Below are 23,256 nucleotides of genomic sequence, written 5' to 3'. Positions count from 1 at the left end.
TGGAGTACAGTGATCTGCCTGCCTCACCCTCCCAAAGTGCTGGGATTACAGGCGTGAGCCACTGTGCCCGGCCTACACAGTTGATTTTTTAAGAGACTATTTGGATGGTAACTGAAGAAATTTATTATGATAATATGTTTATTTTATCTCCATAGTTAATCACACAGTAATACATATCAAATACCAATTTTGTGTAAAACATTGTTAGCCACTGAAGGCTATCCAAAGATGAATAAGAAAACCCTTGGCTGGGTGCAGTGGCTTACACTTGAAATCCCAGCACTTTGGGAGGCTGAGACAGGAGGATCACTTGAGGTCAGGAGTTCAAGACCAGCCTGGGCAACATAGCAAGACCCTGTCTCCACAAAAAAATGAAAACAATTAGCTGGGCATGGTAGTATGCACATGTAGTCCCACCTACTTGGGAGGCTGGGACAGAGAATCTCTTGAGCACAGGAGGTTTGAGGTTCCAGTGAGCCCTGATTGCACCACTGCACTCCAGCCTGAGTGACAGAGCAAGACCCTGTCTCAAAACATACAAAACAAGAATATCTGTAAAGAATGTTTACTGGAGCAGGGGACACAGATAGAAGACAGAAGCAGTTCTCAAAGCTGGCCACAGGTCCAGCACCACCTGGAAGTTGTTAGAATTCTCAGGTCCCACCCCAGACCTCCTGAATCAGAAATGCTCAAGGTCAGGCCCAGCAGTCTAGTTTTAACAAGCCTCTAGGTGATTCTGACAGACACTGAAGTTTGCGAACTAAGATGTCAAAGGTGCAAGTGAAGCGCTGTGGGAATGCAGAACAAAGGATCATTCATGGCGTCTGGTGAGATCAGAAGGGCACTAGAGAAGAGGTGTCAAGTGAGCTGGGCCTTGCTGGACTATTTCGGTAGTCAGAAATTCTCTAAAGATAAAGGACCACATTCTTGAAAGGCGTAAGAAGTGCCTAAATGGCCTTCCTTGAATCCATCTTCTGTACTGCCCATTGAATCTGCTTTTCTAGTGCACTTTTGATCCATCGCTCACCTGCTTAAACACATTTCACGTCTTAAAGTTTCTCTCCGGCTCCCATTACCTTACCACATAAAACAGAGTTCTTAGTATGGCAGATGTATTAAGACTGTTTCCATTGAAAATGGTGGAGACCAAACTTAAACTCACTGAAACAAGTAGGAATTCATTGGCCCATGTGGCTGAGATATTGCAGGTCACTTGAGGAAGTGAAGGAAGTATACCAGGAACCATGGCCTTATTCCCTTTTTGGGACAGAATGCAGCATTCCTGGGACTCACTCTTTTTCTGTTTGTATCTCATCTCTTCTTGCTCTTCTTTTTTCCTAGTGGACTCATTTCCTGCAAATGTAAACAAGCCTTCTCTGCTTAATAACTTAATCATAGGCAGCTCTTGCTTAGCCACACACACAAAAAAGTGCACATCTTTCTTAAAATGAGTGTGCCAATCACAGGGAAAGTTTTTTCCTGGCCTGGCTTCAGAAAGGGGCACATCATTTGAGCCACTTTTGACCTGGATTGTCCAAGCCTGGATCAGATACCTGCTTTTATAGCAAGGACAGCAAGATCTATTACCATAAGAAAAGGGTGGAAGAACTTGCTGGGTGAACCAAACAAAAATGGAAGACATGTTGGCCCATGTCAGTATATACAGCCCTTTTCAGTCTATCCACAACCTTCATTACCACCTTTTTTCCCACAAATATACTTCATACCCACTGAAGTACTTGCTTTTCCTTAGATGTCATAGTACTTTCTTATCAAGACTTTATTTAATTGTATTTGCCTGGTAAACATTTTCTATTATCTGCCTATTGAATACTTAATCTCCTAATGATTTAAAACCAAAGATAAAGTTTATGTTTTCTATGAAACATTTTCCAGCTTCCCCAGCAAAAGCTAGTGCTTGTTCCCGAGGGTTCAAACGGGAGTTTGTAGGCAAGTCACCACCGTTACTGATTTTGTCACATAGCTGTATTATGATAGTTGTTTACATACCTTTTCTACTATTAATAGATTGTGAATGCCATAGAAGCTAAGCCTATGCATTTAAAAACCATCTTTAATGCCTAACACTTAGCAAAGTTTTCAGCATATAGTAAGTGAGCAAGGTATTTGAATAAAATGAATAAATGAATGAGTGAATAAATGCAAATACATGGTGAATTTGGTGAATGATCGAGTCTGATAAGAGTGTGGAGTTTGTGGTAGAAAGTAATCAAACAGAAATTGGAAACATAGGCTAAAGCCAGATAGTGGGGATCTTGAGGATCACATTAAGGAGTTAACTTTTTTTAAAATTTCCAATTCAGGAAGTACACGTACAGGTTTGTTACACAGGTACATTGCGTGATGCTGAGGTTTGGCCTTCTAATGTGCCCATCACTCAAATAGTGAACTTAGTACCCAATAGATGGATTTTCAACCCTTTTTCCTACTCGGTCCCTCCCTGCTTTTGAAATCCCCAATGTTTGTTGTTCCCATCTTTGTATCTATTTGTATCCAGTGTTTAGTTCCCATTTTTAAGTGAGAATATGTGATATTTGGTTTTCTGTTGCTGCATTAATTTGCTTAGAATAATGGCCTCCAGCTGCATCCATGTTGCTGCAAAGGACATGATTTCATTCTTTTTCATGGCTGTGTAGTATTCCATGGTATATGTGTACCACATTTTCCTTATCCAGTCCCCTATTGATAGGCATCTAGCCATGTCTTTGTTATTGTGAACTGCTGTGATGAACATGCGAGCGCATGTGCCTTTTCGGTAGAACAATTTATTTTCCTTTGTATATACACCCAGTAATGGGATTGCTGGATTGAATGGTAATTCTATTTTTAGTTCTTTGAGAAACAGGAGTTAATTTTTTTTCTTCTGTAGGCAAAATTAGCTAGTATGGAGGACAGAGATATGATAATTTTTGTGGGAAGAAGAAGAATGATAGTATCAACAGGAAAGGTGTATTGTGAAGGTAAAAATCTAAAGGCAACGATGCTAGTTACAAATCTCTTCCTGTAGTCTCCCCTTACGATTGATGAGTAGAAGATATACATTGGTTGGTTGTAGCAATGCCCTGGTTGGCACACAGTTTTCAGAACATATAGTGGCTGAATACACTCTAGTCGGAATAGCACCATTTTAAACAGTGTTTGCAAAATAGTCCAGAACACTTATTTGAATTTCACCTTCCAAAAGCAGAATATAGCCAACATCTGGGAAGTGAGTACCATAATATATACGTTTACTAAACTGTCCCTTCCGATTTCATCTGTATATCTCATTTATAATAATAATAGCTAACATTTATTGTTGTGATGTTCTAGAAACTGCTCTAAATACCTTATGAGGTTTTTCTCAGTTTGTTCTCAGCAGCAGCCCCACAGGTAGGTTTTCCTCATTTTATAGATGAGGAAACAACCTCAAAGAGGTTGAGTGATTTTCCTAAAGTCATACGGCTAGCAGTAGACAGAGTGGAAATTCAAATGCGGGAAGCTTGTCTTCAAAGCCAAAGGTCTTAGTATGCTAGATACATTAGTATTTGTCACATGTCCACAGATTGTGCTTATGTGGATAAAGCCCCTGCCCTTCATAGTCTCGAGACATCACAGGGTCAGATATTGCCAATTTACAGGCATATTCAGTTGTCATTATGGGCATTGTATCAGCATTTCAATGTTGTTCTTTTTGAAGTTCTGTGCATGTAGAACTCTGCACTGCATTTCATATAATCAAAGAAGATACAAAGATGAAGCATATGAAATGGGACACCTTTCCAAGGTAGGAGATGGCATTATAGACGACTTCAGGGTAGATGTCATCACAATGAATAGAAAGGCCACCAGGAGAATATTCAGGATATGAGTCAGAATGTAAGAAAAGACCTCTATGGAACCTGCAGTCACATAGCATTGATTTCCAGGACATAGAGGGGTCTGCTAAGTAGTTGCTCATTTATGTCTCCAGCTCACTCTTAAAAAATTTTAAGACAGATGTTGACTGGTTCTAGTAAGAGTTAATCTTAGCTATATTTTTAAAAATCATGAATGTTACCGAATATCTTAATTGCCACAAATTGATTGGTGTTATTTTCTTCCTACATGTATTCAGAGCCGACAGTGAACTAAATTGAGTAGTATTTCGGGCATTGTGTTTGATTTAGATTACTATAGTAAATTCTTTCCGTCTATTTTGGAGAAAAACTTGTGCATACACCAGTGACTTTCTCCATTTACTAGACTTGACGTTGAGATCATTCTGGTCTGCACGTGGCAATGGTGCTGAGCAAATCTGCTCTGTAGGTAGAATGTTTGCTTCACTAACAAACTTGTGGCAGTGACTTCAGTTCTGCCCACCTGAAGCTTCTATAGTGAGGTCACTCCTCTAAGAGAACATGCATAACTTATCCTTCAAAAAAGACTAGCACTGTCAGGTCCACCGCCTTGGGGATGCATCAGATCATTTGTCTTTAGGATGAGCATGTGCCCACAACAGCATTTACCACAGGCATCGGTGCTTTCTTTAGGGCCCTTTGGAATTACATACTTTTCACCACTGAAGTCACTCACTGAAAGGTGATACAAATTTTGCAACAGGGATAACCATGTGCCCACGTAAAGTTTCCATTGTTTTTCTTAAGTCATACTACACTAGCTTAATGACTGGTAAAATCCAAGATAGGAGAGGAAAATAAATTGTACACTCCAGTGTGTTGGAGCCGGCAAGTGAGAGGGATTCTTGGCATTTCAGCATCATTCCGTGTTCAGTGACGCCGTGTTGGTAGCTTGAGACTAGCCGTGATGGGAGTATTTTACTAAGAAACTGGCAAACACAAGCCAGGCACAGTGGTGTGTGCCAGTAGTCCCAACAACTTGGGAGGCTGAGGCAGGAGGATTGCCTGAGCCCAGAGGTCCAGCCTGGGCAACATGGACCCATCTCTAAAAACAAAGAAAGAAAGAAATTGACAAACACTACAAGTCAGACGTCTCCCCCTACCACAGCCCCAGAAAGCTGGTTGTTAAACATTTATCAGCAAGCTGCTAGCATTGAATTTCCATTAGTTGATTACTTTAACATCACAACATAGGTAACTAAGGTATAGGCATATTTCTCCATAAACACTCCTTTTCAAAGAAGCAGCAATTCCTTTGTTTTCTTGGATGGTATAATGAAACTTCAGCATGTTTTCTTCTTCTTCTTTCTTTCTTTTTTCTTTTTTTTCCCTCTTTTTCTTTTTTTCCTCTTTCTTTTTCTTTCTTCAGTGGAGAAAAGCTGCTAAAATATCTCATTTTTTTTTTTCACAGCATCCTTTATTTACTTGGATAAGTATAACTTAGTTAAAATATGTATTGCAGTTATCAGATTGCTCTTCCAAATATTTCAAATTCCGAAATATTTATATAATAGGCTTAGAATTTTAAATTACCAAAAAAGTAGGCTGGGCACGGTGGCTCATGCCTGTAATCCCAGCATTTCGGGAGGCCGAGGCAGACTGATCAACAGGTCAGGAGTTCAAGAGCAGCCTGCCCAACATGGTGAAACCTCATCTCTACTAAAAATACAAAAAATTAGCTGGGCGTAGTGGTGGGCACCTGTAATCCCAGCTACTTGGGAGGCTGAGGTAGGAGAATCGCTTGAACCCAGGAGGTGGAGCTTGCAGTGAGCCAAAATCACGCCACTGCACTCCAGCCTGGGCCACAGAGAAAGACTCCACTTCAAAAAAAAAAAAAAAAAGAAATGGCTGTCTTCTTTAATTCTATACCCCTCTAGACACACACACACCTATTGTGAGTCCTTTTTTTTTTAGTATGAATTTATACTGTGGCTCATCCTAGGGAATTGGTGTAACCTGACTATTAACTCTGTTTTCCACATCACTGATTGGAAAACCTCTGAACGTAGCATAAATAAAACCAATGGTTATTATCTGGGATAAGTCTGAAATTGCTGCCAAAGATTTACCATCATTTCTGCTTATTATTCTTGTAGCTTCTTTCCTCCTCTTTCTTTCCTTCTTTCTCCCCTCCTCCTCCCTCAGCTTCTCTCTTCTCTTAAAGGACAAGAACTGGAAACAATTTAGAGATAGTAAATTAAAATGCCTCAGGGCTCAGGTAGGCACTTAAGTGGGCAGGTGTAAGACATGAGGAATGGGCTGGCTCTGTCAGACTAGAGAAGGGGAAAAACACTTGCCCTAAGAGCAGTGAGAGTCAAGTTCTGGAAGACACTTAGGTCAAAACCAAACACATCTAGGGAGCTTCTGTTAGTGGCCTCATTCTTCAGGGAAAGAAATTAAGTCCCCAAGACTCTTCCATGGTTACAGAACCAGCTATCAGAAATTTGAGAATGACAGCTAGTCCAGCCTTCTTGGGATTCTGCCACTGGTCTTCATTTATTCTCCCTCTTATCCAACGCTTTTGTTATTCCTGGAGTACTTGTTGAAGGCCTCCTCTATCCAAACCACTATTTAAATTTCTGAGATTTCAAAATGGAATGGGACCTATTTTTGCCCTGGAGGAACTCTGGGTTTAGTGGAGGAAAATGGCACCTGAAGAGATCATGACAATCCTTTTGGTAAGAGATTAAAGAGAGGAATGAATAAACTGTTATCAAAGCATTGAGTTGCTTCACTCACTTTGCCTTGGGAGTTGGGAATTTTTTCTGGAGAAAGTCAAACTGTTAAAGGATGAGTAAGTGTTTGAATGTCGATCTCAGTCTTCAGATCATCATTCTATCATTAGGTCGTCTCCAGCATTCTTAAATACTATAGTCATATTAAAAATGTGAATTCATAAAGCCCTAAAAAGTCATTTTCCTGAGTTACTGTATTTTGTTGACCATCTACTTATGAGAAAAGGCTTACAAAATTGCCACCTTAAGATAAAGATGCAGTCTGCTTTATGAAGGTCTACCCAGAATTTGTCAGTACACATTATAAAACATATTATTTTTTTCTCAATGCATTTTATGCCTGTGTATGCTAATGAAAGACAAAAAGCAATTTGTAATGCATTTCTCCTACAAATGACATAAAGTTCACTTTCTCCCACCTTTCGTCATATAGTAAATGTGTTTTGAATGTATAATATCCTTTTATATATTACATTTTATTACTTAAAATTATTTAAATTCTTAAAAGAAACTTTCATTGTCTCTTCCACTGGAAATCTAGCTGGAGTGGGGAGTTGTCAGAGGAAGCAAACTGTACCTTTAGAAAGAAAAACTGTAACTATCAATCTTGTTTCTAATTAGTCACAGAGTTAAGGGCAAGTTGTTTTGGAATATCAATACAAGCTACTCTCTGAAAAATGGATGTCTCCTTGTACATTTTTAATATATTCAGTTACAACTGTCTTCTCCAGCACATACACACCAAAAAACCACATACTGAATATAATTTTTAATGTATATCTTGGTACCAAACTTTAGAAATTTACTGCATCTGCATTTTCATGATTATGCATTTTCTTTTCTTTCTTTCTTTTTTTTTTTGGAGACAGTCTTGCTGTGTCACCTGGGCTGGAGTGCAATGGCACAATCTCAGCTCACTGCAACCTCTGCCTCCCAGGTTCAAGCGATTCTCCTGTCTCAGCCTCCCAAGTAGCTGGGACTACAAGCGCATGGCACCTCGTACAGCTAGTTTTTGTATTTTTAGTAGAGACGGGGTTTCACCATATTGGCCAGGCTGGTCTCAAACTCCTGACCTCGTGATCCGCCCGCCTCAGCCTCCCAAAGTACTGGGACTACAGGCATGAGCCAACGCGCCCAGCCTGTATGCATTTTCATTCTAGTTACCTTTGCTCATCCACATCTTATTCTGAATACTCATGACTTATTTGGTCTAGCCTTGTGCATAATCCCAAATAATTAAGAAGATAAGTAAATCAGGATCTAATTTTCTTGACTATCAAATAGCTATTGTTCTTTTTGTAAGATGTAGCCCCCAAAAGAGGCCAGAACTTACTATTGAAAATCACAATCTAAATGCATTTACTTCTGGAGAAGAATTTACCATAAAACTAGAAGAGTAATGCTAGATGAGACAGTGCAAACAAAATGGAAACTTGATGAAAGTATCTAGATAGTTCAGTCCTGAGACTGGCTTTCCCAGAAATAGAAAGACAATTGAATCATCAACTTCAGCCTCAGTTATTTGGCTGATTATTTAAACTTTTCATGTTTCATGTGTAAACATAAGCAATATGAAGTTCGTAAATAATGGAATTGGCAATATTTCTAATGTTACACTATCATAACCGGTCATAACCATATTTTCTGTTGGTTTCTTTAGATATACAAACAAGTACATGGTTTAATTAATTAAATTACTTTGTAAATTTATCTTTTTTTTTTTTTGAGACAGTGTCTCACTCTGTCACCAGGCTGGAGTGCAGTGGCACAATCTTGGCTCACTGCAACTTCTGCCTCCCGGGTTCAAGTAATTCTCCTGCCTCAGCCTCCTGAGTAGCTGGGACTACAGGCATGTGCCACCATGCCCAGTCAATTTTTTATTTTTAGTAGAGATGGGGTTTCACCATGTTGGCCAGGTTGGTCTCGATCTTCTAACCTTGTGATCCGCCCACCTCAGCCTCCCAAAGTGCTGGGACTACAGGCATGAGTCACCGTGCCTGGCCAACTTTTTCTTTAAGTAAATTTAAAAGGAGGATGTGGTATTTAAATGGGTAAATAAGATCCTGATTTTTAAAAATGATTGTTTTATGAACTGAGCTTCAGGGTTTTAGGCCATTATTTTGAAATATCTCAACAATTCTTAAGTTATTAAAGCAAACAAATAAAATCAAAACAAAAATGACTATGCTTACCTGGTCAACTATGGTCTTCCTGAACCCAGTGTTTTTAAGAGTACATGTCTCACTGAAATCCTCAAGCAGCACATCTACAACCAACTGACGCCTTTACGAAGGTCCCTGTTCTTCAGACTAACATTTTCCGCTGTCCTATTTGTATCTTTACCAGATTGGCCCAGATTAAAAGTTGTACTTTACAGAAATTATGTAACACTTCTCTTTGCTAAAGAAACTCTTTATTCTTATCAATCAGTGCATAAATATTGACTGCCTGAAAATACATGAATAGGAACAATACAGAGGAAGAAAAATCAGGAAAGGAAACAAGAGATTAATTTTTACTCATTATATCAAGTGGACTGTTTTTGCTGGGCTTTCTTAATCAGTTAGCTTATGAGTTGAGTCTTGGGCAAAAAAAGAGAATTCACAAGAATGTCTTTATCAGAGACTTTTAATACCATCTTCATGTTTAAAGAAAAATATCTATATAGCTCAAATTGGTGTTTTATGAACTGTATTTTGTGACACTGAAAGTCTTTTTCCAAAAAATGTAAGATATCATCATAGTCAAAATGACTACTAAATTGTTTTTATTCATTATTATAAAAAGCGAGTGGGTTGATACATTGGGATAAAGCAACTGATGATTTTGTCACTATCCTGTGGTTAAAATCTGTGCCTGTCTTGAAGGTACAGACTATCTAAGCATCATATTATTTTACTCTAGGTCTTAAATATCTTTATTATTCCTAGTCTGACATTCCAGACATCTCCTTATGTGTCAAGAATGCTTATTCAAGTTGCAGTAACTCTTCGGTATATTTTTAAAATTACAGTTTGCTGTTTATAATTAATTTTAAATGGAATTTGGGATTCTGTCCTACATAACATATTCTAGCTAATTGAGAGGAAATTAATGTAGCCTGCCAGCCAGATGATTACTGGCTGAATTAACTATTCAGAATGCTTTTAGAAAACCTGAAAATGCAGGAAAGCAGAGCTAAAGGATTTTTTTTTTTTTTTTTTTTTTTTTTGAGATGGAGTCTCACTCTGTCACCCTGGCTGGAGTGAAGTAGCACTATCTCAGCTCACTGCAACTTCTGCCTCCTGGGTTCAAGCGATTCTCCTGCCTCAGCCTCCCAAGTAGCTGGGATTACAGGCATGTGCTACCACGCCCAGCTAATTTTTTATTTTTAATGGAGATGGGGGTTTCACCTTGTTGGCCAGGATGGTGTCGAACTCCTGACCTCAGGTGATCCATCCACCTCGGCCTCCCAAAGTGCTGGGATTACAGGCTGGGATTACAGGATTTTTAAGGTTAGATTTTCTCCTCTGCCACCTTCTAGTTTCATGGTATGAAATAGATGACAACATAGCTTTTGTTCCATTAATTTTGCTTGTCCCGAAAGGACCAAGATGTGTAGGTTGTAGGGCTTTGTCCTACCTCCCAATGTTGCTCTATTTGCAGAATGAACAGCTGACTTTGGCTGATGTTTGCTGATACCTTCAGGAAATAATGTTGACTTCAGAGTAACAGAGTAACAGACAAGCCTTCTTTTGGCATCGAGTTTTTCTTCCTCTTGCCAGTTCAAATGAGGCTTCCCTTTTGTCATGTGCAACCACAAGCTGACTGTGCTGCTTCTCTTAGTTAATCATAGACAAGGCCCAACTGTTTGATATGTATCAGGTGGGAGTTAAACAAAAGCCCAAGCCTAAATCTTAAATAACAAGAGGAAGAAGGATGCCTGCGTATCAGCTGATGTCTTGTCAAATACCTACTTAGTCTTGGAATAGACTCTAACCTTGCCTACCAAGTGTTTTTCTGACTGGTACCACTTAGGGTCTTACAATATGGTTTACATGACACAGTATTAGGAAGCCTATACTTCCTAGTATAGTTGTTGGTGATGTGTGCATAATTTTTTAAAACCATTGAGGTGATCACTCAGAGAGTGCTGATTAGACCTTCAAGACTGGTCCCAGGCCAGGTGCGGTGGTTTACACCTATAATCCTAGCACTTTGGGAGGCCGAGGCAGGTGGATCACCTGAGGTCAGGAGTTTGAGAGTAGCCTGGCCAACATGGTGAAACCCTGTCTCTACTAAAAATACAAAAATTAGCTGGGCACAGTGGCACATGCTTATGATCCCAGCTACTCAGGAGGCTGAACTAATTGAACTTGGTGGCGGATGTTGTAGTGAGCCAAGATTTCACCACTGCACTTCAGCCTGGGCAACACAGCAAGACTCTGTCTCAAAAAAAAGACTGGTCCCACAGCCACCAGGCCTTGTATATGATACATGCACATAAAGTGTGTGTTTGTAAAAACCATACCCATTATCAAGTAGCAATAGTCCCATTTAAAAAACAAAATTTTGGCTGGGCACCATGGCTCACGTTTGTAATCCCAGCACTTTGGGAGGCCAAGGCAGAAGGATTCCTGGAAACCAGGAGTTTGAGACCAGCCTGGGCAACGCCATGAGACCCTGTCTCTACAAAAAATAAATTCACTGAGCATGATGACATGTGCCTATAGTCCCAGCTACTCAGGAGGCTGAGGTGGGAAGATCCCTACAGCCTAGGAGGTTAAGGCTGCAATGAGCTGTGATTGTGCCACCACACTCCAGCCTGGGCAACAGAGTGAGACTCTGTCTCAAAAAAATTTGAAAAAAAAAAAAAAAATTTCTGGGCCAGGCACAGTAGCTTACACCTGTAATCCCAGCACTTCGAGGGCCAGGTGGGAGGATCACATGAGGCCAAGAGTTTTAAGACCAGCCTGGGCAACATAGACTGTCTACAAAAATAAATTAGCTGGACTTGGCGGTACATGCCTATAGTCGCAGCTACTCACATGGCTGAGGCAGGTGCACCCCTTGAGCCCGGGAGGTTGATGCTGCAGTGAGGCATGATCATGCCACTGCATTGTAGCCTGGACGATAGAGTGAGACTAACTCAAAAACAACAAAACAAAACAAAACAAAACAAAAATTCTGCCTCCTAAAGTTCCTAATTTTGTCTGGTGGTGAAGCGTCTTAAAAAGATGCACTCAGACGTTATTGTTCCCGGCCATTTCATGTCCTAGAAACTAACTGTAGCCTTTTACTTTAACCATCTCCTTCAGCTCGTTGTTTCCCCAGGCCAGCTTACCACACACTGTACACTGAGCTTGGATGTTCTGGGATTGTAACAAACTTCCTTTCAATGCTGGTCAATTAAGCATATTTGACAGTACCCCTGCACATAGCCACAGACAGACTAGCTTATATCCTACTTTATATGGAAGAGCCTGTAACAATCCTGTTAGAGCAGTTAATTCTGATTTTAAATGAGAATCACAGGTCAGAATTTCCCAGAATGAAATTCTAGGGCACCCTAATTTCAGGAATTTTGTGAAAATTACAGATCATGCTAGTTGTAAGTTGCCTACCATAATGTCTAGTGCAAACACTAAATTGCAGCTGTTTTTTTTTTCCATTTGTCACTGCCCATTCTTTGGTTTACCACATGAATCTAAGATTTAGTCACACTGTCATTAATCTCAACCATTAACATACCATTCTTCCTTTTAATTCTATCAAGGTCCAGGGTGTTGTGTTTTCTTTTCTCTTTTTCATTGTGACACTCAGGAATGTGTGAGATAAGAGGTCCTAGAGGGAGTGAAAAGTCACAGATTTGCTTTCTGATAAAACACCTGAATCCTCGTAAATATGTGAAGCTCTGTGACCATTTCAGAGACACACAGAGGTTCAGATTCTATTTCTTCCCCCATTACAAGTCACACTGCTGGAGAGATTCTTCCCAATATCAAGCACTGGCCACAAGTCAAGCTGGTGTCTTCCCATTTGGGACCAGTGAAGGTGAAGAACTCCAAATAATCCCTGCCTTTATGTGAAGAGTAGTTTGCCTCCTTCCTCACTCCCCGTCTCCTAAGGCTCTGGCCCCTTGCCTTCAACCCCTAGTCCAAGGAGCTGTTTTTAAATTTCAGTATATAACAGTTTACTGTTTTAGTTTTCCTAAAGGTACCCAGATATTTACTCAGACCTAGGCTTGATTATACCTGGGGAAATAAACCCATCGTTTAATCAAATGCAAATGACAGGCACTAAATGACACATTTTTAATATATTCTGTTGTTAACGTTAATAAGCACTTTTTATTGAGTAGCTGCCATGTTGGTATGATCATTCTCTTTTCATTTTCAATAAGGTCATTGTTTCAGTGTATCTCAGTTATAGTTTTAAGATATTTTTCTATTGAGCCACCATTGGGTAATGTATGGGAAACTAATCAATAAATAGTTCTTATGATTCAAGAGATACATTGTAAAAAAGATCAATTCTGCCTAAGGATAGCCATGTTAATTTTCTGATTCCCTCAAGCTTAAGTACTAGCTGTTAAAATATATATATATTTTAAGATGGACGTATCATTTTCTATAGTTATTGGTTATTTCAGGGTGGTACAATAACAAACTACTTTCTATCTAATGACTTCTATTCCTGGATGCAGTGGTATAAAATAATCTGCCCTTATCATTCATATTTCTGTGTAGTTGAGTAAGGTGGGAACTATTTTTGATATGCCGGAGCAATGGGGTTCCATGCACTTTCTGTCAGCAAAAGTATCGGCTGCCAGAAACCCCTGATAAGTCCCATTTCAAGCAAGTAGAGTCTGGATAATACCAAACAGCAAGACAACAGTTAGTACTTGTGAACTGGCAGTACTGCCAACTTGACTTACACTCTAACCCGAAATAAACACCCTGGAGTTAAACAAAGCTAAGTCATCCATCTGCAAGGTACATAGTGGGCTTAGCCAGGAAGAAAGACCTTTTGATTTGTCAAAGCAATTTTAAACTACTGCCATTTATCCCAGCTAGAGGTTGAAAAGGCCAAGGGGAAGCTTTTAAACATATGATAACATCACGTAGTTGGGGACATATGGTATTTGCAGACTGAATGAATGCTAGATGGGGTTTGCTGTGTTCTGGGCCACCCTGGGTACAGAATAAAGAACAGCCCTCTTTTCCTGACTTTACCACTAATTTGTTGTCACTGGGAAAAGTAACGGAAACTCTTTTGGCTTCTAGTTTTTCATGTATAAAATAAGGAGAGTAGAAAAGATGCTTTTTCAGTTTCTGTCAAGCTTCTGAAGCCCCATGATTCTTAAAGTGCTCACAAAGTAGATAGAGGATCTTGGTTGAAATGATCACTTCTTTGAAAAAAACTAAGTAAAAAATTGTTTTATTTCCAGCTTATGAACCCATTCATTTTTTTTTAATGAACAAACTGTCCAAGTTTTTCAGGTACAGTAAAAAATTAATAAGGAAGTAGAAGGGTCAAATGAGAATCAGTCACATAAGAGATTTTGTTAAAAGCTTTCATTATATCAATTCAGCAGCCATTAAATTGTTAGTATATTCTTAGTTTTAGGTATGTTAGTCTTATCTCCTCAACTGTCAGGTTGAATCATGATGTTAGTCTTATCTCCTCAACTGTCAGGTTGGATCATGAAATTGCCATTTTTGAGGGTTAAAACAGTCGGGTTTTGTCAGTTTCCAGAGTTCAACCTGTAGATGTGATCTCCCTGAAAGCAAGGTATAATATTGTGTATCTTCCTCTCATTCCCTTTAGTTCTTTTTTTTTTTTTTTTTTTAGACTGAGTCTAGCTCTGTGGCCCAGGCTGGAGTGCAGTGGTGCGATTTCAGCTCACTGCAAGCTCCACCTCCCAGGTTCACGTCATTCTCCTGCCTCAGCCTCCCCAGTAGCTGGGACTACAGTCGTCCGCCACCACGCTCGGCTAATTTTTGTTTTGTATTTTTAGTAGAGACAGGATTTCACCGTGTTAGCCAGGACGGTCTCGATCTCCTGACCTCGTGATCCACCCACCTCAGCCTCCCAAAGTTCTGGGATTACAGGCATTAGCCGCCACACCCAGCTCCCTTTAGTTCTTGATATAATGCTTAGGCACCTTTGTTTCTTTGACAAATATGCATTGAAAGCAGTATTTTGAGGCAGAAGGCCTTTTGGAAATCACTTATATTACTTTATTTGGTTAATTTTTTAGACAGGGTCTTGCTCTGTCACCCAGGCTGGAGTGTAGTAACACAATCTCGGCTCACTGTAGCCTCAACCTCCAGGCTCAAGCAGTCTTATTCCTCAGCCTCCCAGGTAGCTGGGACTACAGGCACATGCCACCATGCCTAGCTAGTTTTTTGTATTTTTTCGTAGAGACAGGGTTTAGCCATGTTGCCCAGGCTGGTCTTAAACTCCTGGGCTCAAGCAATCTTCCTGGCTTGGCCTCCCAAAATGCTGGGATTACAGGTGTGAGCCACAGCTTCTGGCCTATATTATTTTAAAGATGAGGAAAATAAGGCTCAAAAATGTCTCGAAGTTGCAGTTCTTTTTGATGTTCAGAATGACACTAACACATTATAAACAAAAAGTCCTGAACATATTTTGGATATTCTACCTACCAGTAAAAGAAACTGATCTGGGCCGGACGTGGTAGCTCATGCCTGTAATCCCAGCACTTTGGGAGGCTGAGGCGGGCAGTTCACAATGTCAAGAGATCGAGACCATCCTGGCTAACCGACATGGTGAAACCCCATCTCTACTAAAAATACAAAAATTAACTGGGCGTAGTGATGCACGCCTGTAGTCCCAGCTACTCAGGGAGGCTGAGGCAGGAGAATCGCTTGAACCTGGGAGGTTGCAGTGAGCCGAGATTGCGCCACTGCACTCCAGCCCTGGTGACAAAGCGAGACTCCGTCTCAAAAAAAAAAAAAAAAAAAAAAAAAAAGATCTGATACATTTTATAGGGACAGTTCTTAACAATTAAAGTTGGGAATAGAGGTGATTCTCAAGTTTTAAAAACCTGAAGGCCCTATGTTGACTGAGGTATTGACACTTTTGGGAAAAAAAATATGTTTAAGTAGTTAATGCTAGTAAGAAAAACTTAATCTAAGGGAAGGTAGTAACAATAATACCAGACTATAAACATGATGTGAATCTGCACTGTAATCCCCAAATGCATTACTTTCCTGTATTTGATAAGTTTCATTTCTCAGTAAACAACTTCCAATTGTAGGTTCAGTTACTGTTTGTAGAAAGGTGTCATGACTTAGCCATATTAGAAATAGAGAAGTGTAAAGATGTTCATGGGCCATACTCTTGACTGAAGCCTTACACACTGCAGACTCTTCCATGTTTTCTGTAACATCTCTCTGCCATTTTAATGGTAAAATGATCATATTTTAGAGCATCTGATTTAATATTTGTCAATAAGAGTTTATACTGAAACCTAGAAAACCACAAAGAATGTAGTCCAACACACTGTCTTTACAAATGAGGAAACTGAGGCCCAGAGCAACTTTAAGTTACTTAGAGTTAAAATTAGAGCAAATTGGGACTTGGCATCCAGTATATTATAATGTCTAATGTGCCATTTGCTCTCATTCTAGTTACAAAAACATTTGCCTCATATCCAAAACAGTCAAAATGGAGCGAAGATTAAGTAAATAATGTTTTGATCATGGTGCTTGGAGTGAAGTAGATGGAAGATTTATGACACAATTACGTGTTGTTTGGAAATATTTAGAAAGTATGTTCAGGCCGGGCGCGGTGGCTCAAGCTTGTAATCCCAGCACTTTGGGAGGCCGAGACAGGCGGATCACGAGGTCAGGAGATCGTAGACCATCCTGGCTAACACGGTGAAACCCCGTCTCTACTAAAAAAAAAATACAAAAACTAGCCGGGCGAGGTGGCGGGCGCCTGTAGTCCCAGCTCCTCGGGAGGCTGAGGCAGGAGAATGGCGTAAACCCGGGAGGTGGAGTTTGCAGTGAGCTGAGATCCGGCCACTGCACTCCAGTCCGGGCGACAGAGTGAGACTCCGCCTCAAAAAAAAAAAAAAAAAAAGTATGTTCATAGTTGATCCTTTAGGCAGTCAGTGATTTGTTTCCAAACACCTGGAAGAAGCGTCAAGTAAAACTTCAAAACAAAGTCCTGTTGGATACACAGCCTAAGACTTACGGTTTTTTGCTTACTTTTTTCTGGTAGAAACATGAGTTCTGCTGGCCCTGATGGGAGAAAAGCAATGAGAAGATGTGACGGACTCATTGACTCACTGGTCCATTATGTCAGAGGAACCATTGCAGATTACCAGCCAGATGACAAGGTGATTCAAGAGATAACTATCCTGTTCTGTCTTATTAGATGTTTCAGAATATTCTTAAGATATTTGCTTGGTTTTAGATTTATTCACTGACTCAATTGCTGAGCCTAAGATTTTTCCATACATCGTTAGAAATATTAAAACCTATTGCCTTTTCTATTTTCCAGGCTCCAATGTCTAACTGTCTGTCTAACCTCACTATGTGGATATTTGAAAGAAGCACAAATGCTACATGTTCAGCAATGAATTTTAATGTATCTCTTTTTTCATTCCCAAACTTGCTCCTTCTGTTTATAATCCTTTTTTTTTTTTTTCTTTTTTTTTTTTTGAGACAGAGTCTTGCTCCATCACCCAGCCTAGGCTGGAGTGCAGTGGTGCAATCTCGGTTCACTGCAACCTCCACTTCCTGGGTTCAAGCAATTCTCCTGCCTCAGCCTCCCAAGTAACTGGGATTACAGGTGTGCACCAACATGCATAGCTAATTTGTTTTTTTGTATTTTTAGTAGAGACAGGGTTTCGCCATGTTGGCCAGCCTAGTCTTGAACTGCTGACCTCAGGTGATCCATCGCTTCGGCCTCCCAAAGTGCTCTATAAAGGCGTGAGCCACAGCACCCGGCCTATAATCCTTCTTAATAATCATCACCATCCACCAAAAGAAGATGGAAATCTGAGTAATCATGTGCTACCTCTGAAAAGGCTTTCAGTTCTTCCACTTCCCTCTGATGCTTCTGCTGTTTTCCTACATTGTGCATCTTTCATTCCAATTATTACAATAGCCTCCTAGTTGGTCCCTATAAACAGTATCTCCTCCTCTTCTCCAACTCAGCATGGCTAGTAAGTTACGTATCTATAACTATAGAGTTGTTCTGGACACACTCTTTAGAAAGTAAACTAAAAAGACTCTCCATTGTTTAAGAAATTTAGCCTCTACTTCTTAGCATCACACTCCTGACTATTCATGATAACATTAGCTTTTCTAGACATACTCATTGTGTGTCTAGAAATACTCATTGATTCCCCCAGGCAACCCACAGTTTAAGCACACCCAGTTGCATCTGGTAAACCTTGTAAGAGCTAAAGCCTGCGTCCTGTGCTATCACACCTGCAAGGATGTCTATATGTATACGATCAATATTCTTGTCCTGTTTTCTCAGGCCACGGAGAATTGTGTATGCATTCTTCATAACCTCTCCTACCAGCTGGAGGCAGAGCTCCCAGAGAAATATTCCCAGAATATCTATATTCAAAACCGAAATATCCAGACTGACAACAACAAAAGTATTGGGTGTTTTGGCAGTCGAAGCAGGAAAGTAAAAGAGGTATATTGGGAAGTTTTTTAAAGAATGAGAAAGAGAGGGAGATAATGAGAGAGATTCTGTGTTTGTGTATATGTGTATGTCTAAGGACTTGGTATATATCGGCACTATTTTAAGTTATTTTAATTCTTACATCAACCTTTTGAGGTGTGTATTATTAATACCCTCATTTACCAGTGAGGAAACAGAGACACAGTAAGATTAATTTTCCTGGAATAATTCAGCAAATAAGTAGAAGAGATTAAATACAATCCCAGGCAGTCTGGCTGCAGATTTTCATTGCTACCCATGAACCATACTGCTTTATGCCTTATAGGTTAGGAAAGAAGCTTAATGCAGCATAGCTAATTGTATATAAATTGTTTTTATTAAAGTCAGCCCCGATATTTGGCTTTGGGCACTCTGAAAACAAACTTTGGACATACGAAAAGCAAACCTCATAGGAAGGAATACATATTTATTTCCATACTGATATGAAAACTAAAAGAATGTAACCTGCCCTCCTTCTCTGAGTATCATGGTATTTGTGGAGATCAGCTGGTAAATTTAGAACCCTGGTGCTATCCTGGACACTTTAACAAGACTGAGGGAACAGGCCTGTTTTTCTTATCTGCAGGGTGGTTGTGACTAATTTAGCTTTTAGCTCAACAGCAGCCTGAAAACCATTCTAGAATGGCCTGTGCTTAATTCTCTGAATTTTCTCTCACTGGGAGAAATATCAAGTTAGGGGTGTGGGGTGTTACTAGGAAGAAATAATCATCATGGGCTAAAAGTTAAGTGATTAGAAATTGTATGTATTTGCTTTTAAAATTTCTATTTCAAGGGCTTATGCAAATTATGAGCCTTTCTAGACAGTATTTTTGGTCTCCTGGTTTGAGTGTGAAATTGTAGACATCACCTGACATGCATTAATTCTGGATTCCTTTTGTGTGTGGTCAGCAATACCAGGACATGCCGATGCCAGAGGAAAAGAGCAACCCCAAGGGTGTGGAGTGGCTGTGGCATTCCATCGTGATAAGGATGTATCTGTCACTGATCGCCAAGAGTGTCCGCAACTACACACAGGAAGCATCCTTAGGAGCTCTCCAGAACCTCACTGCCGGAAGTGGACCAGTGAGTATTGGGCCTGATTTCCTACTTTTTAAAATAATGATATTGTAGACATACCTACATTCGTTTCAGAGACGAAACAGTGAGGTAAGAGAAAAAGGTTTCTTATTTTAGTCAAGACAGTTCTCAGAAATTACAGAGGGTTTCGGTCTCAGCTTATGTGAAGTCAAGTCAGGCTGCTGTTGGTCAGTACTCTTTCAGTTACAGATCTCAGAATCCTGCCTCAAACTGGTTTAAGCAAAAAAGAGGAAATTTTTGGCTTATGGAACTGAAAAGTCCAGGGTGGGTCTTCTTTCTATCATGACTGGACTTAGGTGCACCAGTGATTACAATTATGACTTTCTTCATCTTTTGGGCTTGGTTTTCCTCTGCTGGTTTTGTTCTCAAAGGTTCTGTCCATAGGGTAACAAAGACAGCCATGAATTATTTCAGGCTCACATTTTATCAGCCCAATGTGTCCCCCACAAGAAACAAACTACCATTTTCCCAAGAGTGTTGTTAAGAAGTTGGAGAGTATGTCTCACGGACTGGCTTGGGCCTCTTGCCCATTTCCGAACCAGTACCTGTGTCTCTGAGGCTGTGATGTTCTAATCGGCCAAGTCTGGATCATATGCCCAGATTTGCACTTCCAGGGGATGGGTTTGATTGGATGAGGGCCACTACCCCTTGTACCACATGGGCTGAACTGGTAAAGGAGTGCTCCCTAATGGAAAATGAGACTGTTACTACCAAAGGAAGGAGGAAAAAGTGCTGGGAAGGCAAAAACAACAGCAGATGTCTACTGCAGTGTGGAGTTGGAAAGGCCATCTGTGCTTTTGTGTCCCAGAAATTCAGCTACAAAATAAAGAGCTGATCCTCTTTCCAGACGCACTTACTTTATACCAGCAAAGTCAAAATAATTAAAACAGTAAAAGCTTATTCACTTCCCCATGTATTTTATACCCTTCCTATATTTAAGGTATTCTATAAGTATTTAATGATTTAAACTAAGCTTGTATTATTTGCCTTGGTCGTGAAACGATTAGAATGAACTCCCCCCAAATAGCTCATTGTCTGTCTAGTCTCCACTTATCTCTGTAGAGAAAAGGACTCTTGTAAGTAGCAAAAAAATTTATGTTTTACTTGAGAAACCATATTATTCTTTAATATGTGTGCTTACACAGAAGCTTGTTCTCTGTTTTGAATAAAATTGTGAAATGCTAACACCAGTATTTCTCTTACCTTAGCATTGTGGTTAAGAATGCAACCAAACTTTCATCTGTTTGGCTTTCTGCAAAATGTACATTGAGAAAGAAACTGATAACTACCAGGGAGCCCTTAATGACACAGGGACACTAATGAATCATGTTATTTCCCATTTTCCTATACTAGGTTTCTCAAAATCATTTCTCTTACTTTGCTGAACTACAGAAGCCCTCTTACTAATTCCCAGCTAACATAAAAGACAATTAAATAGGGGGCTGTGTATGTGTGTGTGTTTAAGCTTGCTGTGGTCTGAGTCTAGTTCAATATAAGCTAACCCTTTAAGCTTGGATTTTAGCTTCTTCCATTCCAGGAGCCTCCCACAGAATCCAGACCAGGGGTGCTTTCATTTTTCTGAGGTTACAGGGATATTTGTGCCACTTAAGCTCTGAATATGACTGTATTACGTAGTCCCTAAGTTCCTACATTCATTTGCTGAACACACATTCTTTTGAGCATATTACATAACAGACACTAGCAGTTATGGTGTGGGTTACACAGCAGTAAATAAGACAAATCCCTGTGTTTGGTAATAGTCTTACTGGGATAAAAAACAGAAATTTAAAGTACTAGGAAAACTGTAAGGTACCAGGTCCATAAAGGACCTAAGTAAGGAAGATATCTTCATGCCCTAATTGTATCAAGGCATTTAGAATCATACCTAGCCTTAGGTATGACTATTGGCTGTTTCCCTCCCTTCAGGAGGGAGTGTTTAAAGGGAGTCCTATACTCTCTCCTAAAGGCAGGGAAGTAGCCAATAGTCATACCTAAGGGGCATAATAGGCCATCCCTAAAGGGAAGCTTACACTCAACTGATACTGATTCATACTCAAGGTTGTTAGAATTGGACTTGGAGATTTATAAGAGAAAATCATTAGCAGCATGGGACAAATATGAGGCCCCTTTATTTTATTTTATTTTATTTTATTTTTATTTATTATTGTTATTTTTGAGATGGAATCTCATTCTGTCACCCAGGCTGGAGTCCAGTGGCGCGATCTCGGCTCACTGCAACCTCCATCTCCAGGGTTCAAGCAATTCTCCTGCCTCAACCTCCTGAGTAGCTGGGATTACAGGTGCCCGCCACCACGCCCAGCTAATATTTGTATTTTTAGTAGAGATGAGGTTTCACCATGTTGGCCAGGCTGGTCTCAAACTCCTGACCTCAGGTGATCCACCAGCCTCAGCCTCCCAAAGTGCTGGGATTACAGGTGTGAGCCACCGCGCCCAACCTCCCTTTATTTTTTTAAGTTACGAGATGCTTTTTAAAATTTTGACATATGTGTTTTTTTTAAATCATTACTTTTCCTGATTTTGTATGCTTAGATGCTGTGATAAGATCTCTGGCTTTATAATTTCAAGCAAGGAATCTTTGAATAGGAAAATATGAAAATTAGGTCATACACATAATACCAGAAAATATCAAGTCCATTGGTCATATGATCGTAACTGAGATAGCACCAAACAATTAATGACGGTGTACTTTACTTGGCAAAGAACCCAAGCTGAAATAGCTTCCTAAAGGACAGATTATATAATTTACATACAAAAATTATGACAGTAATTTCTAGTTAGTAAAAGTATGTTAGTTTAAGCTTTATTAGTTCAGATATAATAGTCACTGTAGTAGCAAAAGGATGGACTAATAAAATTTACCTATTTATCAAGCTCTTTAAATATAATATAAATTAAAAGATTAAACATTGCATAGTAAAAGTTAAAAGTCATTGAAATAAAGTTTGGTTTTTTGTCTTAATTTTTTGAGATAGAGTCTCATTCTGTTGTCCAGGCTAGAGTGCAGTGGTGCGATCTCGGGTCACTGCAACCTCTGTCTCCTGGGTTCAAGTAATTCTCGTGCCTCAGCCTCCCGAGTAGTTGGGATTACAGGCATGTGCCACCACTCCCAACTAATTTCTGTATTTATAGTAGAAACGGGTTTCACCATGTCAGCCAGGCTGGTCTCGAACTCCTGACCTCAAGTGATCTGCCCTCTTCAGCCTCCCTAAGTGCTGGGGACAAGCCTGACCCACTGCGCCCAGCCTGAAATAAATAGTTTTAAAAGCCCTTTATTTAATATCGATCAGAAAAAAATGAAACAGATTCCCTCAGCGGCCCCCAACCTTTTTGGCACCAGAGACTGGTTTCATGGAAGACAGTTTTTTCACAGACTAGGCTGGGGAGAGAGAGTTTCAGGATGAAACTGTTCCACCTTAGATCAATTAGATTCTTATAAGGAGCACACAGCCTAGATCCCTCATGTGTGCGGTTCACAATAGGGTTCGTGAGCCTATGAGAACCTAATGCCACCACGGATCTGACAGGAAGTGGAGCTCAAGCACTAATAATGCTCACTCACTGCTCACTTTCTGCTGTGCGGCGGGTTCCTAACAGTCCACGGACTGGTACTGTGACCCGGGGGGTTGGGATCTTCTGCCCTACCGCATACCTTACCCAAAAATAAATACCGACAGGAATGAAACCTAAATATAAAAGTAAATACCAACAGGAATGAAACCTAAATATAAAAGTAAATACCAACAGGAATGAAACCTAAATATAAAAGTAAATACCAGCAGGAATGAAACCTAAATATAAAAGTAAATACC

General features: G+C 39.9%; 1 protein-coding gene across 1 annotated transcript in view; it reads left to right on the top strand.

Annotated features, from left to right (window-relative positions):
* Positions 1–23,256, top strand: part of PKP2 (plakophilin 2) — a 109,806-nt gene that overhangs the window by 59,427 nt on the left and 27,123 nt on the right. Inside the window, exons 7-9 of the mRNA XM_010370988.2 lie at positions 16,868–16,985; positions 18,137–18,301; positions 19,238–19,411. Of these exons, the coding sequence (XP_010369290.1) occupies positions 16,868–16,985; positions 18,137–18,301; positions 19,238–19,411 (457 nt within the window). The remainder of the gene's footprint in view (positions 1–16,867; positions 16,986–18,136; positions 18,302–19,237; positions 19,412–23,256) is intronic.

This window comes from Rhinopithecus roxellana, chromosome 10 (assembly GCF_007565055.1).
Source record: "Rhinopithecus roxellana isolate Shanxi Qingling chromosome 10, ASM756505v1, whole genome shotgun sequence".
Lineage (NCBI taxonomy): Eukaryota > Metazoa > Chordata > Mammalia > Primates > Cercopithecidae > Rhinopithecus > Rhinopithecus roxellana.
This window is presented reverse-complemented; position numbering and strand designations above follow the sequence as displayed.